The sequence below is a fragment of the Podarcis vaucheri genome (genome assembly GCF_965113315.1).
Source record: "Podarcis vaucheri genome assembly, chromosome: 16".
NCBI lineage: Eukaryota > Metazoa > Chordata > Lepidosauria > Squamata > Lacertidae > Podarcis > Podarcis vaucheri.
Window position 1 is genome coordinate 5,475,902 of NC_138754.1, and position 28,000 is coordinate 5,503,901.

The following is a 28,000-nucleotide window of genomic DNA, read 5'->3' on the forward strand; positions in this document are numbered from 1 at the left end:
GAAATGTATAACACAGGGCAGGATTTAAGGGGGTTTAAAATTGCAATGACAGCTGCTCAGGTCTTGATAGACAAGCTTTACTAGCAGCAGGTTCAACCCCCAAATACATCTCTAGGTAGGGCTGGGAGAGACCTCCCTGCCTGAAACCCTGGACAGCTGCTGCCAGTCAGTGTGGACAATACTGAGCTTAAGGTAAAGGGACCCCTGACCATTAGGTCCAGTTGTGGCCGACTCTGGGGTTGCGGCGCTCATCTCGCTTTATTGGCCGAGGGAGCTGGCGTACAGCTTCCAGGTCATGTGGCCAGCATGACTAAGCCGCTTCTGGCGAACCAGAGCAGCGCACGGAAACACCGTTTACCTTCCCACCAGAGTGGTACCTATTTATCTACTTGCACTTTGACATGCTTTCGAACTGCTAGGTTGGCAGGAGCAGGGACAGAGCAACAGGAGCTCACCGCGTTGCGGGGATTCGAACTACCGACCTTCTGATCGGCAAGTCCTAGGCTCTGTGGTTTAATCCACAGCGCCACCCGCGTCCCTAATACTGAGCTAGATGCACCCTAATGGTCTGCTTCAGTGAAATGCAGCTTCCCACAGCCCTGTGCGCTGCCAAACGTCAGCAAATTGTTTAGAGCGAGCCCTTTTTCCAAGAGAAAAAGGGAGAAGTAAGTCCATGCTTCCACTGGCCTCGTGATTTTGAAAGGTATTTCTGAAGGTGGGAAGCGGTCTCTCTCTGTGTGTGCGTGCGTGCCAGATGAAGGCTCTTCTCATTCTGCTGATGTCATTATTTCCCAACACCCCCCCACCCCTATTTCACCCTGCTGGGATTGGGCGGCTGAAAAACTGCTGTCTTATTCCTCCCGTTTGTCACTTCCCATCGCTCAGCCGCATCCCAGCCCTGTGACTGCAGTTCAGATTTATGGAGAAGGCAGGATAAAAATAGACCTCACTCTCTGCTGCGTACACTCTGCCTCCCGGCTCTCCCTCTTGCTTCTCCCTGTAAAAATCCTCTCGTTCGCAGCAGAAGTCCCTTGGCATCTGGGGGTTCCATCTCGGTGGCCCCATCTCCCCAGGCCATAGCGCCTGCCTTGCATTCAGCCATGGCTTATGGCATTTGTGTGTGCTTGTGTGTGTGTGTGAGTGAGAGAGAGAGAGAGAGAGAGAGATACCTTTTCAACTTAACTCTGAAAACAATTATGGGACACGGGTGGCGCTGTGGGTTAAACCACAGAGCCTAGGACTTGCCAATCAGAAGGTCGGCAGTTCGAATCCCCGCGACAGGGTGAGCTCCCGTCGCTCGGTCCCTGCTCCTGCCAACCTAGCAGTTCAAAAGCATGTCAAAGTGCAAGTAGATAAATAGGTACCGCTCCGGCGGGAAGGTAAACGGCGTCTCCCTGCACTGCTCTGGTTCGCCAGAAGCGGCTTAGTCCTGCTGGCCACATGACCCGGAAGTTGTACACTGGCTCCCTCGGCCAATAAAGCGAGATGAGCACCGCAACCCCAGAGTCGGTCATGACTGGACCTAATGGTCAGGGGTCCCTTTACCTTTACCTTTATAGGGTGCCTACATTCTGCAACATGCGCAAATGGCTTTAGATACCTATTAGCTCCCAAATTACCATATAGCATATATTCAACACAAAAGAACAGTGACAATTTGTTGTTGACAAAGGACAGCTGGACATATAAAGGGCCCCATTACCTTCAGTAGCTTAGGGCCTCGTGAAACCCCAATCCGGCCCTGTCTATGATATGCTATGAGACCCATGGTCATCTCCCTTGCATGTGAGAAACGAGGGCGCTGGTGGCGCCTGCCATATTTTGAGCACTGGAGATCCCACAGCTTCTGCGAGAGGCGCCTAGTTTTCGGAAGTGACTCTGGGGCACAAAGTGGTCTGGTGAGGACGGCAGCGGGGGGAGGGCATTGAATGCCGCAGTGCAGTCCCGAACGTGCATACAGTGCCTGATGCAAAAAGGGGAAGCTGTTAATCCCTTATTGACACACACACACACATCTATATGAATGAATATATGAGTGAACTGGTGCAGGTAAAAAGGTTTGCGAGGAGGAATCTCATCTCTGCAGGGGAAGAAGCAAAACGAAACGAAATCCGCTGCATCTGTCAGGGCTGCGTAGTTGGCCTGATATCTGGTGGCTTAATCCGGGGATTAGCTGGACGCAGTGGCAAGCGGCTTAGCGGAGCCACTTGGCCGCCGCAGGGTGCCCAGTTCCCATCACGGCTGGAGGGATTATCTGCCCACCGCCCACAGGAGGGCGAGACGCAGCGATGGCCTTTCCCATCCCACTCCTCCTCTCTTTACGCCGCCCCCTCCCCACCCCTGTGTGCCCAGAGCAAAGCGCGCTGCCGCACGGAGGCCGAGTCCCACTGCAGTGAAAACCGCCCAGGCGCTGTTGCCATCATTTGACTCCAGCTGCCGCACGACACCCACGTGCTGAGTCACCAGAGACCCGTGCTGAGCCAGGCATAGTCTCCCTGGCCCTTTTGCATCACCCCCAGCGAAGGGAAGGAGCTGAGGGTGTTTCATTTGCCAGGTGCTGCCTGAGGATGATGCCCTGTGGCCAGAAAGCCATTACAGTTTGGGAGGTGGTGGAAGAAGATAAGGAGAGCCTGCTGGATGAGGCCAAAGAGTCTAGAAACACGGGAAGGTGCCCAGTACGGAGTCAGACCATGGGTATTGTGCAGAATGGATGCTTTTGAATTCTGGTGCTGGAGGAGACCCTTGAGAGTCCCATGGACTGCAAGAAGATCAAACCTCTCCATTCTTAAGGAAATCAGCCCTGAGTGCTCACTGGAAGGCCAGATCGTGAAGCTGAGGCTCCAAGACTTTGGCCACCTCCTGAGAAGAGAAGACTCCCTGGAAAAGACCCTGATGTTGGGAAAGATGGAGGGCACTAGGAGAAGGGGACGACAGAGGACGAGATGGTTGGACAGTGTTCTTGAAGCTACAAACATGAGTTTGACCAAACTGCGGGAGGCAGTGGAAGACAGGAGTGCCTGGCGTGCTCTGGTCCATGGGGTCACGAAGAGTCGGACACAACTAAACGACTAAACAACAACGTTCTCATTTGCTCCCCTCTCCCCGCCTTTGCTATGCAAATCCAGATTTGTGATGCAGCGCTGCAAATCCTCCAGTGGGCACTGCGCTCTGACTTCACGCAAGTCCTCCAATGCTGGCTGCGTGACGACAGCCTTGCATTTTTCTGTATATAAGAGAGCAGAGTTCCCAAACTCCAGCACTCTCCAAGAACTCATGAAACCGCATGGGAAAGTTGGGACGTCAGCCTGGCTGTATCTGGGGGGAGGGGGCAGGGACCCTCACATCTAAATTTTATTTTCACATTTATATCCTACTCTTTTTTCATCCATGGAGCTAAAGGTGCCATTCACAGTTCTCCTCCTCCTCATTTTGTTCCAACAACCCTGTGAGGTTAGTTAGGCTCAGTGGTAGTGACTGCCCCATGCCAAGGAGAGGATTTGAACCCTGGTCTCCCATGCCCTAGTCTGACACTCTAACCACTACACCACATTGGATGGGGATTCTCTGGCTTGGGGGCCAAAAGACTCCACTGTCTGGCCCTTGGAGTTCTCCCCAGTGTGAGAGAGCCAGCTTGGTGTAGTGGTTAAGAGTGGTAGTCTTGTAATCTGGTGAACCGGGTTCGCTTCCCTGCTCCTCCACCTGCAGCTGCTGGGTGACGTTGGGCCAGTCACACTTCTCTGAAGTCTCTCAGCCCCACTCACCTCACAGAGTGTTTGTTGTGGGGGAGGAAGGGAAAGGGGAATGTTAGCCGCTTTGACACTCCTTAAAGGGAGTGAAAGGCGGGATATCAAATCCAAAACTCCCCAGCTCATGCCTCTTGTCCAAACCCTCCTGGAATGTATTTGCTTGACTTGGGACATGTCTTTGAACTCTGATAACGCCTGTGCTTGCCTGAATGGGGGACAGAGAGTGTGCATGTGTGTATTATCTATTCATCATTTGACAAAACTTATACAGTGGTCCCTCGGGTTACAGACACTTCAGGTTACAGACTCCACTAACCCACAAATAGTACCTCGGGTTAAGAAGTTTGCTTCAGGATGAGAACAGAAATCACGCAGCGGCAGCAGAAGGCCCCATTAGCTAAAGTGGTGCTTCAGGTTAAGAACAGTTTCAGGTTAAGAACGGACCTCCAGAACGAATTAAGTTCTTAACCAGAGGTACCACTGTATATGCGTTTGCAAAATCTCAAAGTGTGTTGCAAAGGGAATAAAACAAAATTATCAGTAAAAACAGCCCTGTGACATATTCAAAAGAAAAAAACCAGCAACACACTAAAAGCGGATTGAAGCATGTGTCTCCATGTCTAAGTTGGCTTGTCTAAGCAAAAGTGTTTTTAGCAGGATCCAAAAAAAGTACAGTCATGCCTCTCAACTCCCGAATGCCTTGGGAGTCGAACGTTCTGGCTCCTGAATGACCGAAAACCAGAAGTGATTGTTCCAGTTTTCGAACGTTCTTTTGGAAGCCGAACGTCTGACGACTCCTGCAACCAATTAGAAGCCACACTTTGGTTTCCAAATGTTTTGGAAGTTGAACGGACTTCTGAAATGGATTCCGTTTGACTTCCAATGTATGACTGTACGGTGAAGGGTCATGCACCATGTCAACAGGCAGAAAGTTCCCAAGCGCTGGTGCTGCCACACTAAACGATCGATTGCTTTACGAATGTGGAACGAGTCTTAATGTTTGCCTGTGACAGGGCTAGTTCTGCAGAAAAGTAGCTTATTGTACAAGAGGGGGCAGTCGTGGCCCCCAAAGGGTTTCCCATAAGCAGTTGTTGCCCTTGGGCAGAGAATGGTTCCCCATCCCTGGCGGCGAATCTTCCCTAACTGCAGCCGATGAGGGGTGAGTGGTTCTGCTATGTGCACTCCTTGTCTTCCTCTAGGACTCATTGTTTACCTGGGCATGATGGTCGGTGCCTTCCTCTGGGGTGGCCTGGCGGACCGGCTTGGGCGCAGGCAGTGCCTCCTGATGTCCCTTTCCGTCAACAGTGTCTTCGCCTTCTTCTCCTCCTTTGTCCAGGGTTATGGCACTTTCCTCTTCTGTCGGCTCCTCTCCGGCGTGGGGTAAGGCATGTTCTGTGTTTGGTCCCCAGATTCTGGGAGATCCCCTTTGGAGATCTCTGTTCGAGCCTTCAGCACATCTCTTTCTCCTCCTCCTCCTCCTCCTCCTCCTCCTCTTCTTCGTTTTCTCCCCCTCCTCCTCCTCTTCCTCCTCCTTCTTTTCTATCACCATGAACTATGAGCTTAAAAAGAAAGATAAAGGACCCCTGACCATTAGGTCCAGTCGTGAACGACTCTGGGGTTGCGGAGCTCATCTCACGTGACTGGCCGAGGGAGACAGCGTTTGTCCGCAGACAGTTTTTCCGGGTCATGTGGCCAGAATGACTAAGCCGCTTCTGGCAAACCAGAGCATGGAAACACAGTTTACCCTCCCGCTAGAGTGGTACCTATTTATCTACTTGCACTCTGATGTGCTTTCGAACTGCTAGGTTGGCAGGAGCAGGGACCGAGCAACGGGAGCTCACCCCATCGGGGGATTCGAACTATGAGAACTAGGAACTTAGCTTTTCCAAATTGTTTTTAAAATGAAGGGAGGTGTGTGAGAGAGATGGATATCCTCACACAGCCATGTGCTGAACTTCTGGCTCTGGGGAATAAATTCTGGTAAAGACTGAACTGGGGTCATGCAAATGTTTGCACACACCTGCTCAAAACACATTGGTTCATCTGGATTTTATGCTAGAACTAAAAAACAAAGAAATGTACAGCTAATTGATCTGCTGGCCTGATTCTCCCTCTGACACCATCCAGTGGGTTGTCTGGGTTTTGCTTTTTCGAATTAGGGTTATAGTCAAACAAGGGATGCGGGTGGCGCTATGGTCTAAACCACTGAGCCTCCTGGGCTTGCTGATCAGAAGGTTGGCGGTTTGAATCCGCACTCTGTCCCAGCTCCTGCCTACCTAGTGGTTCGAAAGCACGCTAGTGCAAGCAGATAAATAGGTACCACTGCGGCGGGAAGGTAAACGGCATTTTCGTGCGCTCTGGTACTTGTCATGAACCTCCATGTGCCAGAAGCGGTTTAGACATGCTGGCCACATGACCCGGTAAGCTGTCTGTGGACAAACGCCGGCTCCTTCAGCCTGAAAGCGAGATGAGCGCCATACCCCATAGTTGCCTTTGACTGGACTTAACCATCCAGGGGTCCTTTACCTTTATATTTACCTTTTTACCTAAAGTCAAACAAAAATTACCCTCTGCCCTCCGCCCTGCTTGAACTTGGAAGTGGTTCAGACCCCACCAGCATGTTTTTCACATCTCTTTCTCTCTCTCTCCTCTTTTTCTAGTATTGGCGGGTCGATTCCCATCGTTTTCTCCTACTATTCAGAGTTCCTGGCCCAGGAGAAGCGTGGGGAGCACCTCAGCTGGCTGTGTATGTTCTGGATGATTGGGGGCATCTATGCGTCTGCCATGGCATGGGCGATCATCCCCCATTATGGTAAGGGATGGGAAATCGCCAGGGATGAAGGAGACCAACTGACCGGGGGCTTCCTCTCTCCATTTGGCCCCAATCATGCACAAATCCTATACTGGGAAAAGAGCTGGATTTTACCCATGGGCTATTGATTATGCATATGGGGCTCATTTGCATATATGTGAAGGGGATTCATGGAAGGAGCAAACCACCTTGCCTCAACAACCGCTAGACATTTTATTTTGCCTTCTTGACACCCCTTATCCACCTTAGGGGCTAGAAACTTGGGATCTGCAACTTGGGAACCGAACCCAGTGCAAACTTCTGAGCTTGTATGTTTCCGCTTTGGAAGGTGCACAATTGTGGCATGTTGTGAAATGGAAGAGATTTGGGGCAAATGTGTGGAGATAGGTGGGTGTAACGGATCTTTATTTTCCAATCCTTCCATCCTCTTCTTTTCCCACCCTCTGGGGATGTTTTACCGCCAAAGGCTGGAGCTTCCAAATGGGGTCTGCATACCAGTTCCACAGCTGGCGCGTCTTCGTCCTGGTCTGTGCCTTCCCGTCCGTCTTCGCCATCGGAGCCCTCACCACCATGCCAGAGAGCCCCCGCTTTTTCTTGGAGGTAAAAGGAACAGAACAGCTTAAGGGAGGTGGGGAAGAGACAGAGGAAGGCATCAGGGCAAGGCTGGAATGTGGGGAGGGGAAAGACCCAGTGTGTTGGTGTTACTAGAGCTGGCCCAAGACATTTTGGCACCAGAGGTGAACCTCAAAATGGCACCCACCTAGTGGTGAGGATATATGTGCAGCTAACATATGCACACACAGAGTCAATTAGGGTTTGGCAGACAGCCAAGGCAGTGTGAAGGAGTAAGTCTGCCTGGTGATACAGAGGCATGGAGACAGCTCCATGATTGGTCAAGCTCTCTCAACGGGAATAATGATTAATGGCCTACTAACTGGAATGTGTGTTAGTATGAGTTTGAGTGTAGGAGTTGTGAGTCGTGTATGAGGGAGCTAGTCAAAGATCCGTGTTTTGTTCTGTTCCTGTAAATAGTCCACTGTATATAATTACAAGTTCCTGCTTCCTGCTTCGTCCATCCTGTCTGCAGCCAAGTTGCCAATTGCTTTCGTGAACTCTGCGTTTACTCTGCTAGGTCTGGCTAAGGTCCTGCAATTAGTCAGAGTTGCGAAACACCAATAGGTTCTGGCAAGAGAGGAAGGGGGTAAATTATGATCTACATCAGGAACAAGGGGGCAGGGTGAATAAAGATTGCCAGGAGGCCGCTGTAGAGGCAGTGGGAAGGGGTGTGGAGGAAGCGGCAGAGGAGTGAGCCACAGCTGTCATTGCCACTGCTGCAGCATTCCTTGGGTGATGCATTCCTCAGAGGCGGGATCTGCTGCCCTGTGGATCCTGCCACCCAAGTGGATCATCTCACCTTGCCTGATGGGTGAGCTGGCCTCTGATATCAAACATAGGGAAGTGCTAAGGCGCCGCTGTCCATTCGCCCTCTATCCCTTGCACGCAGCGCTGTTTCCATTCTGCTGCAGTCCGCCTCCTGCCAAAAATGACATTATTCATACAGCTGTCTGCTGCGGAGAAATAGCAAAGCTTACATGACATATGTAACTATGTAACCTTTAGAAGGAATCTGAAGGCAGCCATGTGCAGGGAAGCTTTTTAATGTTTAATGTTTTATTATGTTTTTATATGGGACGCGGGTGGTGCTGTGGGTAAAAGCCTCAGCGCCTAGGGCTTGCCGATCGAAAGGTCGGCGGTTCGAATCCCCGCGGCGGGGTGCGCTCCCGCTGCTCGGTCCCAGCGCCTGCCAACCTAGCAGTTCGAAAGCACCCCCGGGTGCAAGTAGATAAATAGGGACCGCTTACCAGCGGGAAGGTAAACGGCGTTCCGTGTGCTGCGCTGGCTCGCCAGATGCAGCTTTGTCACGCTGGCCACGTGACCCGGAAGTGTCTCCGGACAGCGCTGGCCCCCGGCCTCTTGAGTGAGATGGGCGCACAAACCCCAGAGTCTGTCAAGACTGGCCCGTTCGGGCAGGGGTACCTTTACCTTTACCTTTATGTTTTTATATATGTTGGAAGCCGCCCAGAGTGGCTGGGGCAACCCTGTCAGATGGGCAGGGTACAAATAAAGTATTATTATTATTATTATTATTATTATTATTAAGTTTTAACATGCACACTGTTTTAATGGGCTTGTTTATTGTATATTTTAATTATGGGTGCTTTACTCTGTCTACCCTTTGATTGTAATGTGTTTTATCTTTTTCTAATACTGAATTTTAAATGTCTGCAACCAGCCCAGGCAGGGACATGCGGGTTTAATACTAATACTGATTTAACACTAATTAAATCAGTATTAGTATTAATTTAACTGATTGAATACTAATTTAATACAAATACTGATGCCAATACTAATATTTTAATTACAGTAGATGCCTTTTTGTCATCACTTTTATTCTTGGCTATTTTGCTCTTTGTGAACCGCTTTGATTTTCTCCTTGATAGGAAATGCCGTATATAGATTCATAACGGCAAGAACATAAGAACACGTGTGTAACATACATGATTTACACAACTTATGTAAATTATGTGATTAATGAAGTACATTACATAGGTCATGTTGTCATTATGTTCTTGCACCCCATCTGTGCAAAGGAAACACAATGTAGAGAGGGAAATGCAATCAACTGCATATCATTTGCATCTCAAAAAGCAACAACAGTGAATCTCAATTGTATCCGCTGAGTTGATTTCTGATCAATAAGTGAATGCTGGCAATTTCTGTTTTCGTCAGAATTCTCCAGTGTCTGTGCTCAAGAGCTGTCCAGGGCAGAATATTGGTTAATGGCTTTGTTATTTTTTTAAATGTAACATTTCCCTTTATAGAACGGGAAACACGACGAAGCCTGGATGGTACTGAAGCAGGTCCACGATACCAACATGAGAGCCAAGGGTCACCCCGAGCGAGTCTTCTCGGTGAGGGATCATCAGCAGACTAAAATGGACGAACAGCGCATAATCGAACTGTGGAACTCCTTGCCACAGGAGACAATGATGGCCACTGTTGCAGGAATTTTTATATAGGTTTTTTTTTTGGGGGGGGTTGCCCCTCCAGCAGATATCATGCACATGCAGCCCACTACCAAAATCAGCACAATCACTTTTGTGACTTTTGTGATTTGTCCCGACAAAACACTTTCCGTCTCCAACTTTTTTTTTAATTACTCCGCAGGTGACCCACATCAAGACCATCAAACAGGAGGACGAGCTGGTAGAGATCCAGTCCGACACGGGGACCTGGTACCGGCGCTGGATGGTCCGCTTCTTGAACCTTTCCCAGCAGGTTAGTTTCCGGAGCAACGAAGGCTTGGTGGGCCCAGCCAAACGGCCCTCTCACTTCCCTCACAGAGGTTGCACTGTTTGGCCACATTCCGTCGCTGTTCCCTGACTCTCGCAACGATTTGCAGACAGACAGGAAGTGCCTTCAGAGTCCGATCCTGCACAATTCAGCAAACTGTGGAAAACCTACACTGATTTACCCTGTTCCCTCCCCCTAGCCCCACCCTGGAGAGGCTCAAAATATGTTTTTCTCTTTTTACAGGTCTGGGCGAATTTCCATCAGTGCTTTGCTCCCGAATACCGTCGGGTGACCCTGATGATGATGGCAGTGTGGTTCACCATGTCCTTCAGGTGGGGCTAGTATAGCTTTATTTCATTTATTTATTTCATAAACTTCATATACCGCTTGATCATAGGGGGGAAAAACCGCAAAGCGGTTTACAAAGAATATATAAAAACAATAAAATTATCACAATTTTGTTTTGGCAACAATAATTTAAACCGTACAGAAAGTTAAAGGTGTGATAGAATAGACTAAAACATATACAGTGGTACCTTGCTCCTCAAACGTAATCCATTCCGTTCCAAAACCAAAGCATTCCAAAACCAAGGCGTGCTTTCCCATTGAAAGTAATGCAAAACGGATTAATCCGTTCCAGACTTTGAAAAACAACCCCTAAAACAGCAATTTAACATGAATTTTACCATCTAACGACACCACTGATCCATAAAAGGAAAGCAACAATCAATGTACTGTACTATAAAATAAATAAGACAGTATTGTAGATGATAACAATTAGAATTAATTTTTTTCCCCTACCTACACTGTTGATGGTCATTGTTTGGATGGGGGGCTTTTATCCATTTCCACAGTCACACAATCAATCAATCAATCAATCAATCAATCAGTAGCTGAACTGGGTTCCACACAGTCACAAAAACAAATTAAACGAAAAAGCATCAAAACCACAAAATAAGTGGCAAAAACAAAAGCGCCGAATTTAATCAGTTCCGGAAGTCTGTTTGACTTCCAAAATGTTCAAAAACCAAGGGGCAGCTTCTGATTGGCGCAGGCTCCCTGGAAACAATAGCCGACAACTGCATTGGACGTTCGGTTTCTCAAAAACATTCGAAAACCGGAACACACACTTCTGGGTTTTTGGCATTTGGGAACCAAAGTGTTTGAGTACCAAGGTGTTTGAGAACCAAGGCACCACTGTAATCCAAGTTGGGGTCATAGTTTTTTCAGCGCTGTGCCTGATAGCTCCATTCCTCTTTCAGCAAAACTGCTTCCTTCACCTCCTACCCCAGTCTCCAGCTACAGTGGTAAGGTAAAGGGTAAAGGGACCCCTGATCATTAGGTCCAGTCGTGGCCGACTCTGGGGTTGCGGCGCTCATCTCGCTTTATTGGCCGAGGGAGCCGGCGTACAGCTTCCAGGTCATGTGGCCAGCATGACTAAGCCGCTTCTGGCGAACCAGAGCAGCGCACGGAAACACCATTTACCTTTCCGCCAGAGCGGTACCTATTTATCTACTTGCATTTGGCGTGCTTTCGAACTGCTATGTTGGCAGGAGCAGGGACCGAGCAACGGGAGCTCACCCCATCGCAGGTCCTAGGCTCTGTGGTTTAACCCACAGCACCACCTGCGTACCTCAGGTTAAGTACTTAATTCGTTCCGGAGGTCCGTTCTTAACCTGAAACTGTTCTTAACCTGAAGTACCACTTTATCTAATGGGGCCTCCTGCTGCTGCTGTGCCGCCAGAGCATGATTTCTGTTCTCATCCTGAAGCAAATTTCTTAACCCAAGGTACTATTTCTGGGTTACCGGAGTCTGTAACCTGAAGCGTCTGTAACCCGAGGCACGACTGTACTCTAATTTCCCCCCTGTTAAAGCCCACTTATCCTGCGAAGCAGCCCCCTTGAATTCTGGGGTTGCACAGCTATGATTATAGGCTTTGATACCCGCAACTTCCCACCTCGCTAACTCGCCTGTGAGTTCATTAGCAAGTGAATATCCAGCTGCTGCAACAGTTAAACACGGAGCTGATATTTAATTTATGCAACGAAGACTGCCATGCGGCCAGAATCAAAGGCAGCGGTGTAAGGAGAATATTTTAAAAATATTTTTTTATGTTTTTTCCCTTTTCTTCCAAAAGCCCGTAACCACCAAGCTCATTTGCTGATATGACTCAGGGGGATAGAAAAGAGAAAGAGAAGGAGAGAGAATGAAAAAGGCAGCGTCACTAGCCGCAGTTCCATGACTGATCTCCAGGCAGCTCTCGTTAATTGGAGCTGTCAGTGAAATAATTTTCAAAGAGGAAATAATTGCAAACGGCTCGTGGATCAGTCATGGCTGGAGGCTGGCGATTTGGTTTGCAGGTGTGCGGGGAGAAAGCTTCCTTAGCTGACAGTCCGTTCGAAGCCTAACGAAGTGACACCCTCGTTAACAAAACTGGCTTTCTCTGCTCCCTATCTCCATCACCGACAGGATTGTACGTTATGCCTCTGAGCATGTGCAGGGATTGTTTTACGCGGTTGATCTAACAGAGTAGAACTGTGTTATTTCTGCCTGCAGGTGGGATGTGTGTTGTCTAAGGAAATCGGAAAGCTGCCTTATAGCAAATCAGACCAATTAGTCCATTAATTAGTCCGGTGGTTCCCAAGGTGGGTGGTACTGCCCCCTGCTGGGCTCCAAGATTACTTAAAGGTAAAGGTAAAGGGACCCCTGACCATTAGGTCCAGTTGTGGGCGACTCTGGGGTTGCGGCGCTCATCTCGCTTTACTGGCCGAGGGAGCCGGCGTACAGCTTCCCGGTCATGTGGCCAGCATGACCAAGCCGCTTCTGGCAAACCAGAGCAGTGCATGGAAACGCCGTTTACCTTCCCGCCAGAGCCGTACCTGTTTATCTACTTGCACTTTGATGTGCTTTTGAACTGCTAGGTGGGCAGGAGCAGGGACCGAACAATGGGAGCTCACCCCGTCGCGGGGATTCGAACCGCTGACCTTCTGATCAGCAAGTCCTAGGCTCCGTGGTTTAACCCACAGCGCCACCCGCGTCCCTATTGACAGATTAATAAGCGGCTTAGTCCTGCTGGCCACATGACCCGGAAGCTGTACGCCAGCTCCCTCGGCCAGTAAAGCAAGATCAGCGCCGCAACCCCAGAGTCGGCCACGACTGGACCTAACGGTCAGGGGTCCCTTTACCTTTACCTTCCTTAGTGGGTTGTGGAAACCGCTATCCTGAATAATGTTTTTTTGGAGGGTAGGGAGTACCGGGGGTGAGTTTGTGGAATAGAGGTGGGGAAGGCCCCTCAGAGTTTGCCAGCCCAGAACTACCTAAATTGTAAATTGTATGGAAATTTATTCATGATTGCTACTACAGCAGCTGTTAAGTTGTGGCCGAACATATCAGACGACACAGCGATTCTTCCAAAGCAGCTCTTTATTTGTAAGCTGGAACAGAACTGAACTGAGGAGCTCAGTCAGCCTGCTTATATAGAGCTCCACTAGAATGCAACAGTAACCATTTTCTGTAACTAGCCAATCACTGAACGTCACTTTCGATCCTTCATTTGCATAACTATCTACAGTATCCCCCTGCTGGCCCAGGGTGAGAACTTCAGTACATAACAGCAGCAAGAATGCTACTTGCTCAAAAGTGGAAAGAGGAAGAAGAATGGATACAAAAACTAAAGGGATATGCAGAAATGGTGAAACTTAACCAGAAGAATAAGAAATCAAGATAACAGACTTTTTATAAAAGAATGGAAATGGTTTATTGAATATTTGCAGATAAATTGTAAACAGATAAAACCATTAGCAGGATTATTGTAACAACCTGCAGTTTCACAATAGTATATATTTACAGTAGGTAATTAAATGACCAAGTGGAATGAATCTGGATAGGCAGAAGATATTTTTAAAAATAAATAAATTTTATACTGCAGAAAGAGGGGGGAGGAAGTCAAATTTTGAAATGTTAAATTGATTGTAGAACTAATGAAATGTATAAACTTGAAATTAAAATGTAAAAAAACACCTTTAAAAACACCAAAAAAATGCCAGCCCCTGAATTAGTCTTGCAACCGGACAGCCACAAAACCCCCAACCAATATTGGGCATTTTATAGGGGGGGGTCTCTGAACTGTGTTCCGAAGCAAACTGGTGCAATCAACTATGAAGTGCTACGAGATGTTCTCTGCATAGAACACTTGTGGTTCAATCTGACTCAAGTCTCCAGAGATTTCCCTTCTGTCTCAGTCCTCCTAACTCTTTCAACCCCCTTCCTCCGGCAGTTACTACGGTCTGACCGTCTGGTTTCCAGACATGATCAAGCACCTCCAGAACATCGAATATGCCTCTCGCACCAAGGTGTTCAACAACGAGTCGGTGCGCCACATCACCTTCAACTTCACGCTGGAGAACCAGATCCACACCCGCAGCGAGTATTTCAACGACAAGTAGGTGGCTGCTCTCTCTTGCTCTTCGAAATGTGGCAACCCTACCATATGATAGGCTCTGGTTCGCCAGACGGGTCATGACCGAGACCATTGGGAGTTTGTTCCTTGTTGGTTGGTTCTGCGCAAGAACGGGGCCTTCTCAGTGGTGGCCCCCGTCTCTACCATTTGTGGAATGCTTTCTGCTGGGAAACAGGCCTAGCACCAAGATGTTTATCTTTTAATGCCAGACTAATACCTTTCTGTTTTGGTGGTTACACTGCCCTTGATGGTGGTGCTCAACTTTCAGCGGGGTGGGATTATGACTTGTCCCTGTCGTATCCTTGGATGAGAATTTTAGGGAAGGAATCATAGAATTATAGAGTTGAAGGAGACCATGAGGGTCATCTAGTCTGGGGGTCAGCAAACTTTTTCACCACTGACCCTCAGACCTTGTGGGGGGCCGGACTATATTTTGAAAAAAAAATATGAACAAATTCCTATGCCCCAGAAATAACCCAGAGATGCATTTAATAATCATAATCATAATTTATTTATAACCCGCCCATCTGTTTTCCCAGCCACTCTGGGCAGCTTCCAATAGAATATTAAAATACAATAACCTATTAAACATTAAAAGCTTCCCTAAACAGGGCTGCCTTCAGATGTCTTCTAAAAGTCTGGTAGTTCTTTTTCTCTTTGACATCTGGTGGCAGGGTGTTCCACAGGGTGGATGCCACTACCGGGAAGGCCCTCTGCCTGGTTCCCTGTAATTTTAAATAAAAGCACACATTCTACTCGTGTAAAAACACACTGATTCCCAGACTGTCCATGGGCCGGATGTAGAAGGCAATTGGGCCGGATCCGGCCCCTGGGCCTTAGTTTGCCTACCCTTGATCTAGACTAACCCCTGGCAACGCAGGAATCTTTCACCAGACTCAAACCCATAACCTCTCTGTTTCACGACAGGTTTATAAGCCTCAAAATGAAGTCTGTGTCCTTCATTGACTCCTTGTTTGAGGAATGTTATTTTGAGGACATCACATCTAGCAATACGTTCTTCAAGAACTGCACCTTCATCTCTACCGTCTTCTACAACACGGGTAAAGTCTGAGGCCGCCGCGTGCCTAAAAAGCAAACAAAAACCTTTAAAAAATATTTTCTTTTTCCAATTTTTCAAATGTTCCTACAATGAAAATTACATCTAAACAAATATATATATATATCCTGGTGCTCCTTCCTATTCTATGGTTAAGTCATGCCACCTCCTGGTAGGACCAGTTGTTTAAGTGAGTTCCCTTTTATTCTTTTATACATTGTGGGAGCCCATGTAGAACCACAGGGCTGTACAGTAGGAAGGGACACCAAGAATCATCTAGTCTGACCCCCCTGCAATTCATTTAATAAATAAAAATAAAATAACCCTCCGTCTGTCTCCTCTTGACCCACAGACCTCTTTGAGTACAAGTTCATCAACAGCCGGATCATCAACAGCACCTTTCTCCACAACAAAGAAGGCTGCCAGCTGGACTTCAGCGATGACAACAATGCCTACATGATTTATTTTGTCAGCTTCCTGGGCACTCTCGCCGTCCTGCCAGGGAATATAGTCTCTGCGCTCCTGATGGACAAAATCGGGCGACTTCGGATGCTAGGTAAGGGTCAGAGGTAGTCCTGTCCCCATCGACAGATTAGGTAAAGGGACCCCTGACCATTAGGTCCAGTCGTGGCCGACTCTGGGGTTGCAGCGCTCATCTCGCTTTATTGGCCGACGGAGCCGGTGTACAGCTTCCAGGTCATGTGGCCAGCAGGACTAAGCCGCTTCTGGCAAACCAGAGCAGTGCATGGAAACGCCGTTTTCCTTCCCGCCAGAGCAGTACCTATTTATCTACTTGCACTTTGACATGCTTTCAAACTGCTAGGTTGGCAGGAGCAGGGACTGAGCAATGGGAGCTCAAACCGTAGTGGGGATTCGAACCGCTGACCTTCTGATCAGCAAGTCCTAGGCTCCGTGGTTTAACCCACAGCGCCACCCGCGTCCCTATTGACAGATTAAAGAGATATAATAATAATAATTTTTTATTTATACCCCGCCCTTCCTAATTCAAAAACCGGGCTCAGAGCAGCTAACAACAAATTTAAAACACTTAATTATAAAAGCATCATAAAATACAGTATAAAAACATGAATAACAGTAAAATTCAAAAATCAATTCAGGGGAAATAAGCATTAGATAATCCCCAGGGCTAGCCAGCTGAATTGGTCCTACTTGGGCCAGCGAGGAGACCAGGGGAGAATTAGCTGTGGGGTCTCAGAGCAGGTGATCTTCATAAAAGGGGAGGGGGAGGGAAGAGAAGGGAAATAAAAGATCAGGCTGAATTCAAATTAAAGGCCAGGCGGAATAGCTCTGTCTTACAGGCCCGACGGAAGGAGGTTAAATCCTGAAGGGCCCTAGTCTCATGGGACAGAGCATTCCACCAGGTCAGGGCCATCACTGAAAAGGCCCTGGCGTAGGATAGTCGGACATCCTTAGGGCCTGGGACCTCTCAACAATGGTTGTTCATGGACCTTAAGCTTTTTGCACCTGCGGGGGTCTTCCGCATCAGGTCCAAGGGCAACCCCCCCACAGAGTAGTCAAGACTTGAGCATTTACTAATCCACAAATCACCATTTTTTGTGGGGGGGGGGGAGTGTTTTGTAAGCAAATATTACTTACTGTGTTTCATAAAATGCATGCACCACTTGATGATAAAAAAGATGATAAAACAATAGGAAATAGCAATAAGAAAAATGAACAACAACTATTTAAGACTTTTTGAAAAGTTATTTTTTTGCCAGCTGCAGGGAGCCCAGATCCATACCAGGATTGTGGCACGAGTAAGAGGCGAGAGCCAAGTCCTTTGTGCTGCTTTCCTGTTGAAAACTGCTCCCCCACACTCTGAATTTTAAGTTGCTCCATGAGTGTAAATGACAGGTTCTTTTCAGGAGCAAAGGAGAAGGGCGTTTTCTTTAAGAAAAGGGCACAGGGGAAAATGATTGCCCCAGACCTGAACTGCAATTCTTATCTAGTATCGGACTCCCCTCAGTTCTTGCGCTGCACACGAAATGCAGCTCAGTCGCTAGAGCGTGAGACTCTTGTGGGTCCAAGACCCATGTTGGGCAAAAACAGGGGTCAGCAAACTTTTTCATCACGGGGCCGGTCCACTGTCCCTCAGACCTTGTGGGGGGCTGGACTATATTATTTTTTAATATTTTTTTGGGGGGGGGGAAGAATAAATTCTTATGCCCCACAAATAACCTAGTAAAGGTAAAGGGACCCCTGACCATTAGGTCCAGTCGTGACCGACTCTGGGGTTGCGGCGCTCATCTCGCTTTACTGGCCGAGGGAGCCGGCGTACAGCTTCCGGGTCATGTGGCCAGCAGGACTAAGCCGCTTCTGGCGAACCAGAGCACTGCACGGAAATGCCGTTTACCTTCCCGCCGTAGTGGTACCTATTTATCTACTTGCACTTTGACGTGCTTTCAAACTGCTAGGTTGGCAGGAGCAGGGACAGAGCAACGGGAGCTCACCCCGTCATGGGGATTCGAACTGCCGACCTTCTGATTGGCAAGTCCTAGGCTCTGTGGTTTAACCCACAGCGCCACCCGCGTCCCCCACAAATAACCTAGAGATGCATATTAAATAAAAGGACACATTCTACTCATGTAAAAACATGCTGATTCCCGGACCGTCCACAGGCCAGACTTAGAAGGTGATTGGGCCGCATCCAGCCCCCGGGTTTGCCTACCCATGGGCAAAAAGACTCCAGTATTGCATGGGGTTGGACTAGAAGACCCTCGTTGTCTTTTCCGCCTCTACGATTCTGTGGCAGTGCATTTTGGTGCAAAGAAAGGTTTCGGAGGGGCAGGGAATCTGTTGCTTTGTGGCCCTTTTGACTTTCGTGCTAATTGGCCTCGTTCGTTAATGTTTCCCCACGAAAGAGACCGTGCGATTTGCTCAAAAGACCCTACTAGGCAACAGGAGTGCATTTTCATTTGTGTGAATAGTTGCTGATTTTGAATGAATGAATGAATAATGAAGTTTCTGGAGAACTAGGAACCAAATTGGTGCGTAGGCAGGATTCCTGATGAACAGTTTACATCCGTGGGAGGGTTGGCATCGTGGCACCTGGGAGCCCTCTGCCCCCCCCTTGAGGTCTCCCCCAAATTCCCTGAGCTCCTCCACCTCTTTGGACATGAGCTAGTGAGGGTGACGACCTTTCTTCTCCCTTGAAAAGCACACAGAGCTGAAAGAGTGATGCTTTTGCAGGTACAGGTTAAGTCTACTGCATCTAACTGTTACCCAGATACCTTGGGAAATTAATGAGTGTATGTGTGTGAGAGAGAGAGAGCATAGCTGTCAACTTTTCCCGTAGGACCGCAGGTGGCGCTGTGGGTTAAACCACAGAGCCTAGGGCTTGCCGATCAAAAGGTTGGCGGTTCGAATCCCCACAACGGGGTGAGCTTCCGTTGCTCGGTCCCTGCTCCTGCCAACCTAGCAGTTTGAAAGCACGTCAAAGTGCTAGTAGAGAAATAGGTACCACTCCGGCAGGAAGGTAAATGGCATTTCTGTGCGCTGCTCTGGTTTGCCAGAAGCGGCTTAGTCCTGCTGGCCACATGACCCGGAAGCTCTACGCTGGTTCCCTCGGCCAATAAAGCGAGATGAGCGCCGCAACCCCAGAGTCGGCCACGACTGGACCTAATGATCAGGGGTCCCTTTACCCTTTACCTTACCCTTATTCCGAATAGGATTCCTCGCAACAAAAGGGAAAAGTTGACAGCTTTGGAGAGAGAGAGAGCATTTTCTTTTACTCTCTTGAGATAAATACAAACATATTTACACACTTTGTATACAGGAAATAACTAATAACAAAGTTTGCTACATTCTTATTATTTGGCTGTATTCAACTGGAATTGCAGACTGGTTGAATTAAGTCAGCATGGCTAACTGGGCTCCATTAATTCAATGGGTGTACTCTGAGTAGGACTTAGCTGGGTACCACCTGTTAATCAACACCAGGCACCCCCAAACTCAGTCCTCCAGCTGTTTTCAGACTACAACTCCCATCATCCCTAGCTAACAGGACCAGTGGTCAGGGATGATGGGAATTTTAGTCCCCAAACAGCTGGAGGGGCGAGATTGGGGATGCCTGATCAACACTATTGCAGAAACCGAGCCCTCCTCTGGGTGATACTGAGCCGTCCTCTGGGTTTTGAACCTTTTCCCCCATGAGATCTAGAAACTTGTTTGACGATTCCTAAGAGATCGGCTTCTGCGATGGATGCAGAGGGCAATTGGTGCAGTCAGACATGCCTAACCTTGAATTAAGATAGGTAGCCGTGTTGGTCTGCCATAGTCAAAATAAAAAAATTCCTTCCAGTAGCACCTTAAAGACCAACTAAGTTAGTTCTTGGTATGAGCTTTCGTGTGCATGCACACTTCTTCAGATACACTGAAACAGAAGTTGCCAGATCCTTCTATATAGACCTATTACAGTCGTTAAGAGTCGTCAACAGGCTCATCTCAGCTATCTGCCAATCTCCCATTCCCACCACCCTTCTGAGTAATACCCCTCCCCACCTTCTCACTATATAGAAGGATCTGGCAACTTCTGTTTCAGTGTATCTGAAGAAGTGTGCATGCACATGAAAGCTCATACCAAGAACTAACTTAGTTGGTCTTTAAGGTGCTACTGGAAGGAATTTTCTTATCTTGAATTAAGACTATCCCATTGACTCCTCTCTCTTCCCTCCCCCCTCCCATCTCCTCCCTGACGCATCAAGCTGGGTCGAGCGTCATGTCCTGCGTGAGCTGCTTCTTCCTGTCATTTGGGAACAGTGAGTCCGCCATGATCGCCCTCCTCTGCCTATTTGGTGGGGTCAGCATAGCTTCGTGGAACGCCCTGGACGTCCTCACGGTCGAGCTTTACCCATCAGATAGAAGGTAAGCCTTGCCTCCCCCTCTTCGCAGAAACCCCAGTTCTTGGGGAAAGCCTACCAGAGTTGTAGGGGTCTGCTGTTGGGTGGTGGCCAAAGGTGATTTCTGCAGCAGAGACCCCGCCTCCACCATCCTGGAGCTGACCAATCGGCATGAAAGGGGAGCATTCCTAGCCAATGAGAAGAAGCCCTCTTTCCCTTTGTGCTGATTGGAGCCAACCGGAGGGAAAGGAGGTGGGTCAGTCACTGAGGGTTGGCTCCTAGGGTCATTCTGCAGAAGGTGTGCAGGAGTGTGCTGGACCCGGGGGTAACCTGTGAAACATGGTCCAGGACCAGTCCAGAAACCGTAGGAGCAGTGGCGTAGCGTGCAGGGGGGGCCGGCCGCACCGGGCGCAACATCTGGGGGGGGCGCTCTCACTCGCAGCTCTCTGCCCCCTGCTAAAATCCACGGGTTAGGGGGCGCAAATTACTTGCCTTGCCCCGGGTGCTGACAACCCACGCTACGCCACTGCATAGGAGTCAGTCTGACAGGGGCAAGGCAGGACACGAGGCAGGAAACCAGGCAAGGACAGGTTCAGGATCTCAGGCAGGATCTAGCATACAGCAATGTTGCTCCCGCAATCTGGGGCAGGGTATGACAGCCTTTGTCGGGGTAACGGCCAGTCCTGATCCCCCGGCGACTCACCTCCCTGTCTCACCCGAAGGCGAGCACTCTTCCTGCGAGTACTCAGGTCTCTCCTTCTCTCAGACCTGAGTCTCTGCAGCTCGGGAGATGTTGGTGGGTTACTAGACCCGGGGGCCGCCTCAGCCTCTCCTGACTGAACCAGTAGTGGAGCAGCTGTAAGTGATGGCCCAGCTGGAGGCAACGAGGTAATCCCCGCATCTGGAGCCAGGCTCAGGCCCCTGACTCGGCCCAGATGGTATTTGTTGCAGGGAAACTTGTGCAGACTGGGACTCTTCAGGGTCAGGCCCCAGACTAGGTTCAGATGATGCCTGAGGCAAAGGGTCTGGTACAGACTGAGACTCCTCTGGAGTCCGACCCCGAGTCCCAGGCCATCACAAGGAGGAAACACGGAGGAGGAAATTGTACTGGAAGTTCCAAGATCTATAAGGTGCGGACGTGTTTCTTGCAGAGATCTTTCTGTTGTCCATCAGCAGTTGACACCTGGCAGGGTCTCCATTTGCAGAGGGCAGTCTTTCACTGCGGGGTGGGGGAACCCAGAGGATAATCCTGGCCACTGAGGCCATTTCCCCGAAATCAGCTGCTGACATCCCTTGCAATCATCATCTGAGCAGGGGGTGATGGGTGCTGCAATCCAGAACATTTGGGAGGAGTTGGTAAAGGGACCCCTGACCATTAGGTCCAGTCGTGACCGACTCTGGGGTTGCGGCGCTCATCTCGCTTTATTGGCCGAGGGAGCCGGCGTACAGCTTCCGGGTCATGTGGCCAGCATGACTAAGCCGCTTCTGGCGAACCAGAGCAGCGCACGGAAACACTGTTTACCTTCCCGCTGGAGTGGTACCTATTTATCTATTTGCACTTTGACGTGCTTTCGAACTGCTAGGTTGGCAGGAGCAGGGACCGAGCAACGGGAGCTCACCCCGGTGTGGGGATTCGAACCGCCGACCTTCTGATCAGCAAGTCCTAGGCTCTGTGGTTTAACCCACAGCGCCACCAACTTCACTAAATGACCCTTGCGGTCCCTTCGAACTCTACCATTGTACAAAGTAGGGGGAAGGTGTCAACGCAAAGTGTGTCACAGGTCTTTCTTTTGGCTCCTATGAATTCAGATGCCGCCGCAAACCCTCCTGTTGCGAATCAAGAATTTCTCTTAAAAGAACCCCCAAATCCCAAGTTGATAGTCGTCATGGTTTACAAGGACAACAATGTATATGATTTTTTGGGGAATGGGGACAGGAGGGTTCAGAAGCACTGCCCGAATGCTTCTGCAATGCCAGAACTATGGGAGCTGTCTAGCGGTTAATTGCATTCCTCCCTGCATTGCAACATCTTAGAAAAGAAAGTGTAAAATCCAAATCTCATGACGGTGCGGTACTGTCCCTTCCCTCCCAGCGCCCCCAATGTCCTTCCAGGGATAAACGCTTTGCAGGGGGGAAGCGAGAGGATGCCTAGCATTGGAAATGAGGGCAAGCCGAGAAAAAGTGACGCATCCAGCTTGCCAGTCACACGCCAGCCCAGGCTGCCCGCAGGGACCTTGGCAGCACAGGAGAAAAGGAGGAGGGGGTAGAGAGAGGGGGAGAGAGAGAGAGAGAGAGAGAGAGAGAGAGAGAGAGAGAGAGGAGGCAGGATGAATGGTTCCTGAAGAGGAGCAGAAACCCAGTGCTGCGTTTTTTCGGTGGGAGGAGAGAGAGAGGGGCAAAAGCTTAGAGGTCAGGTCACAGAGGTTGAGGTCCGTTTCAAAGCAGCGGCACAAACAGGCTTTGCAAAACAGAGCAGATGTAATGAAATCAGCAAGACGTGTTGATTTCCTAGATTATTTTTTAGTAAAAATTTATACACTGCTTGGAGGTAGCAAAAAACCTGAAAGCGAAGGCTTACAAAATACAGTGGTGCCTCAGGTAAAGAACTTAATTCGTTCTGGAGGTCTATTCTTAACCTAAACCACCGCGCGCTTTCTGTTCTCATCCTGAAGCAAAGTTCTTAACCCGCGGTACTATTTCTGGGTTAGCGGAGTCTGTAACCTGAAGGGTCTGTAACCTGAAGCGTCTGTAACCCGAGGTACCACTGTATAGATCAAGTTGTTGTTGTTTTAAATGCCCTTCCTCCTCCCTCTTCCGTTTCCTCTTTTTATCATCATCATCATCAACAACAACAACAACCCCCCACCCCCCAGGGATCTCTAGTAAAGCTGTCAACTTACAGATTTGAAAATAAGGGACCAGCAGCCTCGAAAATAAGGGATCAGCAGCCAAAATAAGGGATTTTCCGGCCACAGGTATGTTCAATTTCTGAGCCCCTCTGAGCCAGAGGCAGAAAGCCCAGCTGGCAGCCAAATGAAGCCTCATCAATAAGGGACAGCAGCGGGACATGGCGCTGGGATAAGGGACTGTCCCGCCAAATAAGGGACACTTGACAGCTATGATCTCTAGTTGGTCACATGGTTCTCCTTCCCACTTTATCGTCACAACAGCCCTGTGAGGTAGTGAGGCAAGGAAGAAGGGCTACCCCTATGCTATCCATATAATCAGTTATCAGTAATCAATATATTCATATATGCTTACACATAATCAAGGCTTACAGTATTTTGTAGTCCATTTTGAATCAAAGGGAAGCTGTGCCTTAGCTAACTGCAAACTGCTTGGAACAGCAAAGTTAGGAGCCGGCCTTTCCCCTACAAACATCCGTGTACCCTGGACAAGGGGAAGACGTGAATCAGAGATACTGGTACAAAATCCCCTCAGATAGAGGCTAAATTAATCCACAGAACAGGAAGAGCAAAACCACAAAATCTCCAAACTCCCTGTCCTGTCATAACTAGGGGAGAGGTTAGACAGAGCGTCACTGCAAGCATCGGAAAGCAGAACTAGAACTCTGTGCTTGACCAGGAGCTGGTAGCGTGACAAGAGCTTGCTGATTGGCTGATTCTCGCTGACAATATCGTGAATCCCTCATGGTTGTCTCATGATCTATGATTTGCTGTGATTTGCTCAGGTATAAAGACCTCTGGATTTCTGTCAATCGGGGTCCCAGTTCCTTTTGGAAGAGATTCCAAACTGGGTCCTTATTGCCTGGCAATAAACCTCACCTTCTTATTCTCCATTGCTGAGTCTGCCTGATCCTTATTTAACACCAAGCGAGTACCCGCTTACGTTCACGTGCTTCAGTAGGTGAGGCTGAGAGGCAGTGACTGGCCCAAGGTCACCCCTTGAGCTTTGTGGCTGAGTGGGGAATTCGAACCCTGCTCTCCCAGGTCCTACCTAGTCCAACACATGAACCATTTTACATCACACTGGCTCTGGTTTCCTCCATTTGTGTCGCTGGCTTGCACAGCGAGGGCGAGGAGTCAGGTTTTTTTCTGATCAGCAGGCGACTGGCATGAAGACTGTGTTTTTAAAACATAAGATTCCCCGTGGCGAGATGCCACCTCAAAGCCTGGCAGACTCATCGTGCCCAAAGAGAGTCTGTGCGTGTCAATAACATGTACCGTATTTTTCGCTCTATAACACGCACCCGACCATAACACGCACATAGTTTTTAGAGGAGGAAAACAAGAAAAAAATATTCTAAACGAAACAGCGGATGTATGATTTTTGTGATTCATGCTGTGGCCACAGACATGTGGTAAGTTTGGGGTAGCCCAATGCAAAAATCCTGAGGATCCATGTGGATCCATGCTTTGTAACCACGTTTTTGCACCACTGCAGCCCCAGGCAACAGTGGGTGCGTGATTTTTTTTGGTGCAAGCTGTAGCCATGGACATGCTATGTGATCTGATGGTGAATTTGGGGTGACCCAGTGCAAAAATCCTGAGGATCCATGTGGATCCATGCTTTGTAACCATGTTTTAAGTGGGGAGGGAAGAAAAAGCACCTAAGGGACAAGGAGCACGCGTGGGGTGGGTGGAGAAGGATGCTGCTAATAATGCAGAAGAGGGGTATAAGAGGAGAAGGCTCCTCTCCTCTCCCGCTTTGCTGTTTCAAAGCGAGCCACGGAGGAGGGAAGGAAGGGGAACCATGGATCCTCTGCTCACGACTGCAGCAGATCCCCCCCGCCACCCGTAGGCATTCCCTCCATAACATGCACAGACATTTCCCCTTACTTTCTAGGAGGAAAAAAGTGAGTGTTATGGTGCAAAAAATACGGTAGTTATTTCCTGATTCTGAGATGCAACTGCCTGGGGAAGAAATTTTCTCCCTGAAAACAAAAACCCCTATGTGCATCTTTTTCATGATATTCTGAAGGCATCCGAAGGGAGGTTTGATGTGTGTTTTTTTTAATTTAACATAATTAACAAATTTTATTTAACATAATCATTACAGAATACAGTACGAGCAAAATACTGCAAATACATACATACATACATACATACATGCATACATATTTCAGATAAGCACACACATATATAAAAAAGAACAAAAAAGAAAAAAGGAAGAAAAGAAAAAAGAAATAGAAAAATTGGAAGAAAAATTGGAAGAATTTCTTCCAAATTTATTCTACAAATATCTCAATAATAAAATTTCACTGATTGATTTCCATCACTTACACTGCACTTCCTATATACATTTTAAGCAAAATTGTATCTGTCATTCTGTATTTTCCCCATACACTCTCATACAAATATTCTAATCAATAAGTTTTCTAAATCTTTCATAAATCTATTCTAAACACAACCAATACCTTACACAATACCTTTTGTTGTGGTTTTATATTTTGTGGGAAGCTGCCCAGAGTGGCTTGGGCAACCCCAGTCAGATGGGCAGGCTAAAAGTTAAAAGTAAAGGGACCCCAGACCGTCAGGTCCAGTCATGGCCGATTCTGGGGTTGCGGCGCTCATCTCGCTTTATTGGTCGAGGGAGCCGACGTACAGCTTCCGGGTCATGTGGCCAGCAGGACTAAGCCACTTCTGGCGAACCAGAGCAGTGAACGGAAACGCCGTTTACCTTCCCGCCGGAGCGGTACCTATTTATCTACTTGCATTTTGACGTGCTTTTGAACTGCTAGGTTGACAGGAGCAGGGACCGAGCAACGGGAGCTCACCCCGTCGCGGGGATTCGAACCGCCAACCTCCTGATAATAAAATTATTATTATTTCTTCCTTTGCTTCTAGGACGACTGCTTTCGGCTTCCTCAATGCCCTGTGCAAACTGGCCGCCGTCCTGGGCATCAGCATCTTCACGTCCTTTGTGGGCATCACGAAAGCGGTGCCCATCCTTCTGGCCTCAGCGGCGCTGGCCGTGGGGAGCTCCCTGGCCCTCAAGCTGCCGGAGACACGGGGGCAGGTGCTGCAGTGAGCGTGCGTCCGTGCGAGCATGTGAAAAAGAGAGAGAGAGATTCGCACTCGGCCCTCATCCTCTCCTGCCCCGTCCCACTTGCCAGGGGAGGGGGGCAAGTGGCAGATCTAGAGTTGTAGACACTGTGACTGTCTTGTCGTACCATTTCAACCGGGGGGGGGGAACCTACCGTGATCCGGGCTTTCGCCCGCAGACAAATCTCACCCCTGGCCCTTCTCCCCAATTTCCTCTTGTGGTTATCGGTGTACGTGTGAATCCTCACCCACCCACCCAAAAAACAACCCCAAGAAAAAAGCAGGGGGACCGGACGAGGCGCAAAGTCGCCTCTCTCTCTCTTTCTCTCTCTCTGTCTCTCTGCGCAAAAGAGACGCAGACGGGTCAGAGGTCAAACATCGGGCGGCGGCGGCGTGACCCCCCCTCCCGAACCCATGGCATTTCAGGGTGTGTGACCCCCCCCGCAAACCACTTCGCCAATCCAAGCTGGGGTATGTGTGCATGTGTGTCCAACTATCTGGTAGAGGACATGTGACGATGTTTTACACCAATGTGTAAGCTTGTACAAAACAGTAAATCTCACAGATCTCGGGTGTGTTAACGTGCTCCCAACGTCCCCTTTTCCTTTCATCATCTTCTTCTTCTTTTTTATTTTTTAAAAAAGGGGTTCTCAAGAGGCACACTTTTGTGTCTCGGTGCACACCCATACCACTTGTGTGTGTGTGTGTGTGTGTGTGTGTGTGTACAGCGGGGGGGGGGAGACAAACAAAACAACCTCCCCCCACACATTGTAGTGTCCGTTTCTGGGTGTGTAAAACTAGCGTCGGTTCGGGTGTGTGATTTTGTTTAGCTTGACGTTCCAGGGCTCCGGGTGGGGTTGGCGCCGCTGCGGCAGAAGAGCCTTTGGGTTTCTGGGTGCGGTGCAAAACAGGCCCCGCCGTACCGCAAGCCGGGCTTCGCTCTTGTGAGCCTCTCCACAATCTGTACATTCATTGTGCATCTGTGTCATTGGCTGCTGGTGGATCTGTTTTGCTTTGGGACTCGAGTCAGCTGCCATAATTCCGAGCCAGGGGCCTTGGGCCCATCTAGTCCAGTGTTGCTGACACTGACAGACAGCAGCGGCGCTCCGGGGGTGTCAGGTCTCGTCCAGGCCTACCTAGAGATTGGAGCCTGGGCCTTTCAGGGTTCTCCTCTGCTGAGATTGCCCCCGCCCTTCCCCAAGATATAGGAACATCTGAAGCTGGCCCAAGAGGTCAGTATTGTCCGCTCGGACTGGCAGCAGCTCTGCAGGATTTCAGGCAGGGGGTCTCTCAGCCCTCCCATGAGAGATGCCTTCAAAGGATGGAATCTGGGACTTTCTGCTTGCAAGGCCAAGCTATTGTTGTAAACAAAAACTGCCCTTTTCCCTTATGGGATATCCAAGAGCCCATATAGAGTCCTTACATAGGTTCCCTATTGGTAGGAGAAAATAACAGAGGCCAACCAGAGAATATTGAGAAGCAAAGCAGCTAGTAAGCTTTATTGATCTGTCGCAACAGGGTCTCCCCTCACCCGCAGGAGAGGAAGAGGAACCCAGAAAAATGTCATGCAAGGCCTTATAAAGACTTTTGAAATTGCCACCCTGTAGATCAAGACCACCCCCAGAAACATGATACATACATCACAGAAGGGGTGTAACCTAAGACCACCCCTCAGATACATCACACCTACATCACAGAAAAGGCGGT

General features: G+C 48.9%; 1 protein-coding gene across 1 annotated transcript in view; it reads left to right on the forward strand.

Moving 5' to 3' along the window:
- The window catches only part of SV2A (synaptic vesicle glycoprotein 2A), a 52,791-nt gene extending 26,353 nt beyond the window's left edge, over window positions 1–26,438 (forward strand). Inside the window, exons 3-13 of the mRNA XM_082202159.1 lie at window positions 4,946–5,126; window positions 6,407–6,558; window positions 7,025–7,158; window positions 9,441–9,530; window positions 9,787–9,897; window positions 10,156–10,244; window positions 14,190–14,354; window positions 15,300–15,433; window positions 15,782–15,985; window positions 20,154–20,313; window positions 26,096–26,438. Coding sequence (XP_082058285.1) covers window positions 4,946–5,126; window positions 6,407–6,558; window positions 7,025–7,158; window positions 9,441–9,530; window positions 9,787–9,897; window positions 10,156–10,244; window positions 14,190–14,354; window positions 15,300–15,433; window positions 15,782–15,985; window positions 20,154–20,313; window positions 26,096–26,279 — 1,604 coding nt within the window. The 3' untranslated portion in view covers window positions 26,280–26,438. The remainder of the gene's footprint in view (window positions 1–4,945; window positions 5,127–6,406; window positions 6,559–7,024; window positions 7,159–9,440; window positions 9,531–9,786; window positions 9,898–10,155; window positions 10,245–14,189; window positions 14,355–15,299; window positions 15,434–15,781; window positions 15,986–20,153; window positions 20,314–26,095) is intronic.
- The last annotated feature ends 1,562 nt before the right edge of the window (window positions 26,439–28,000 follow it).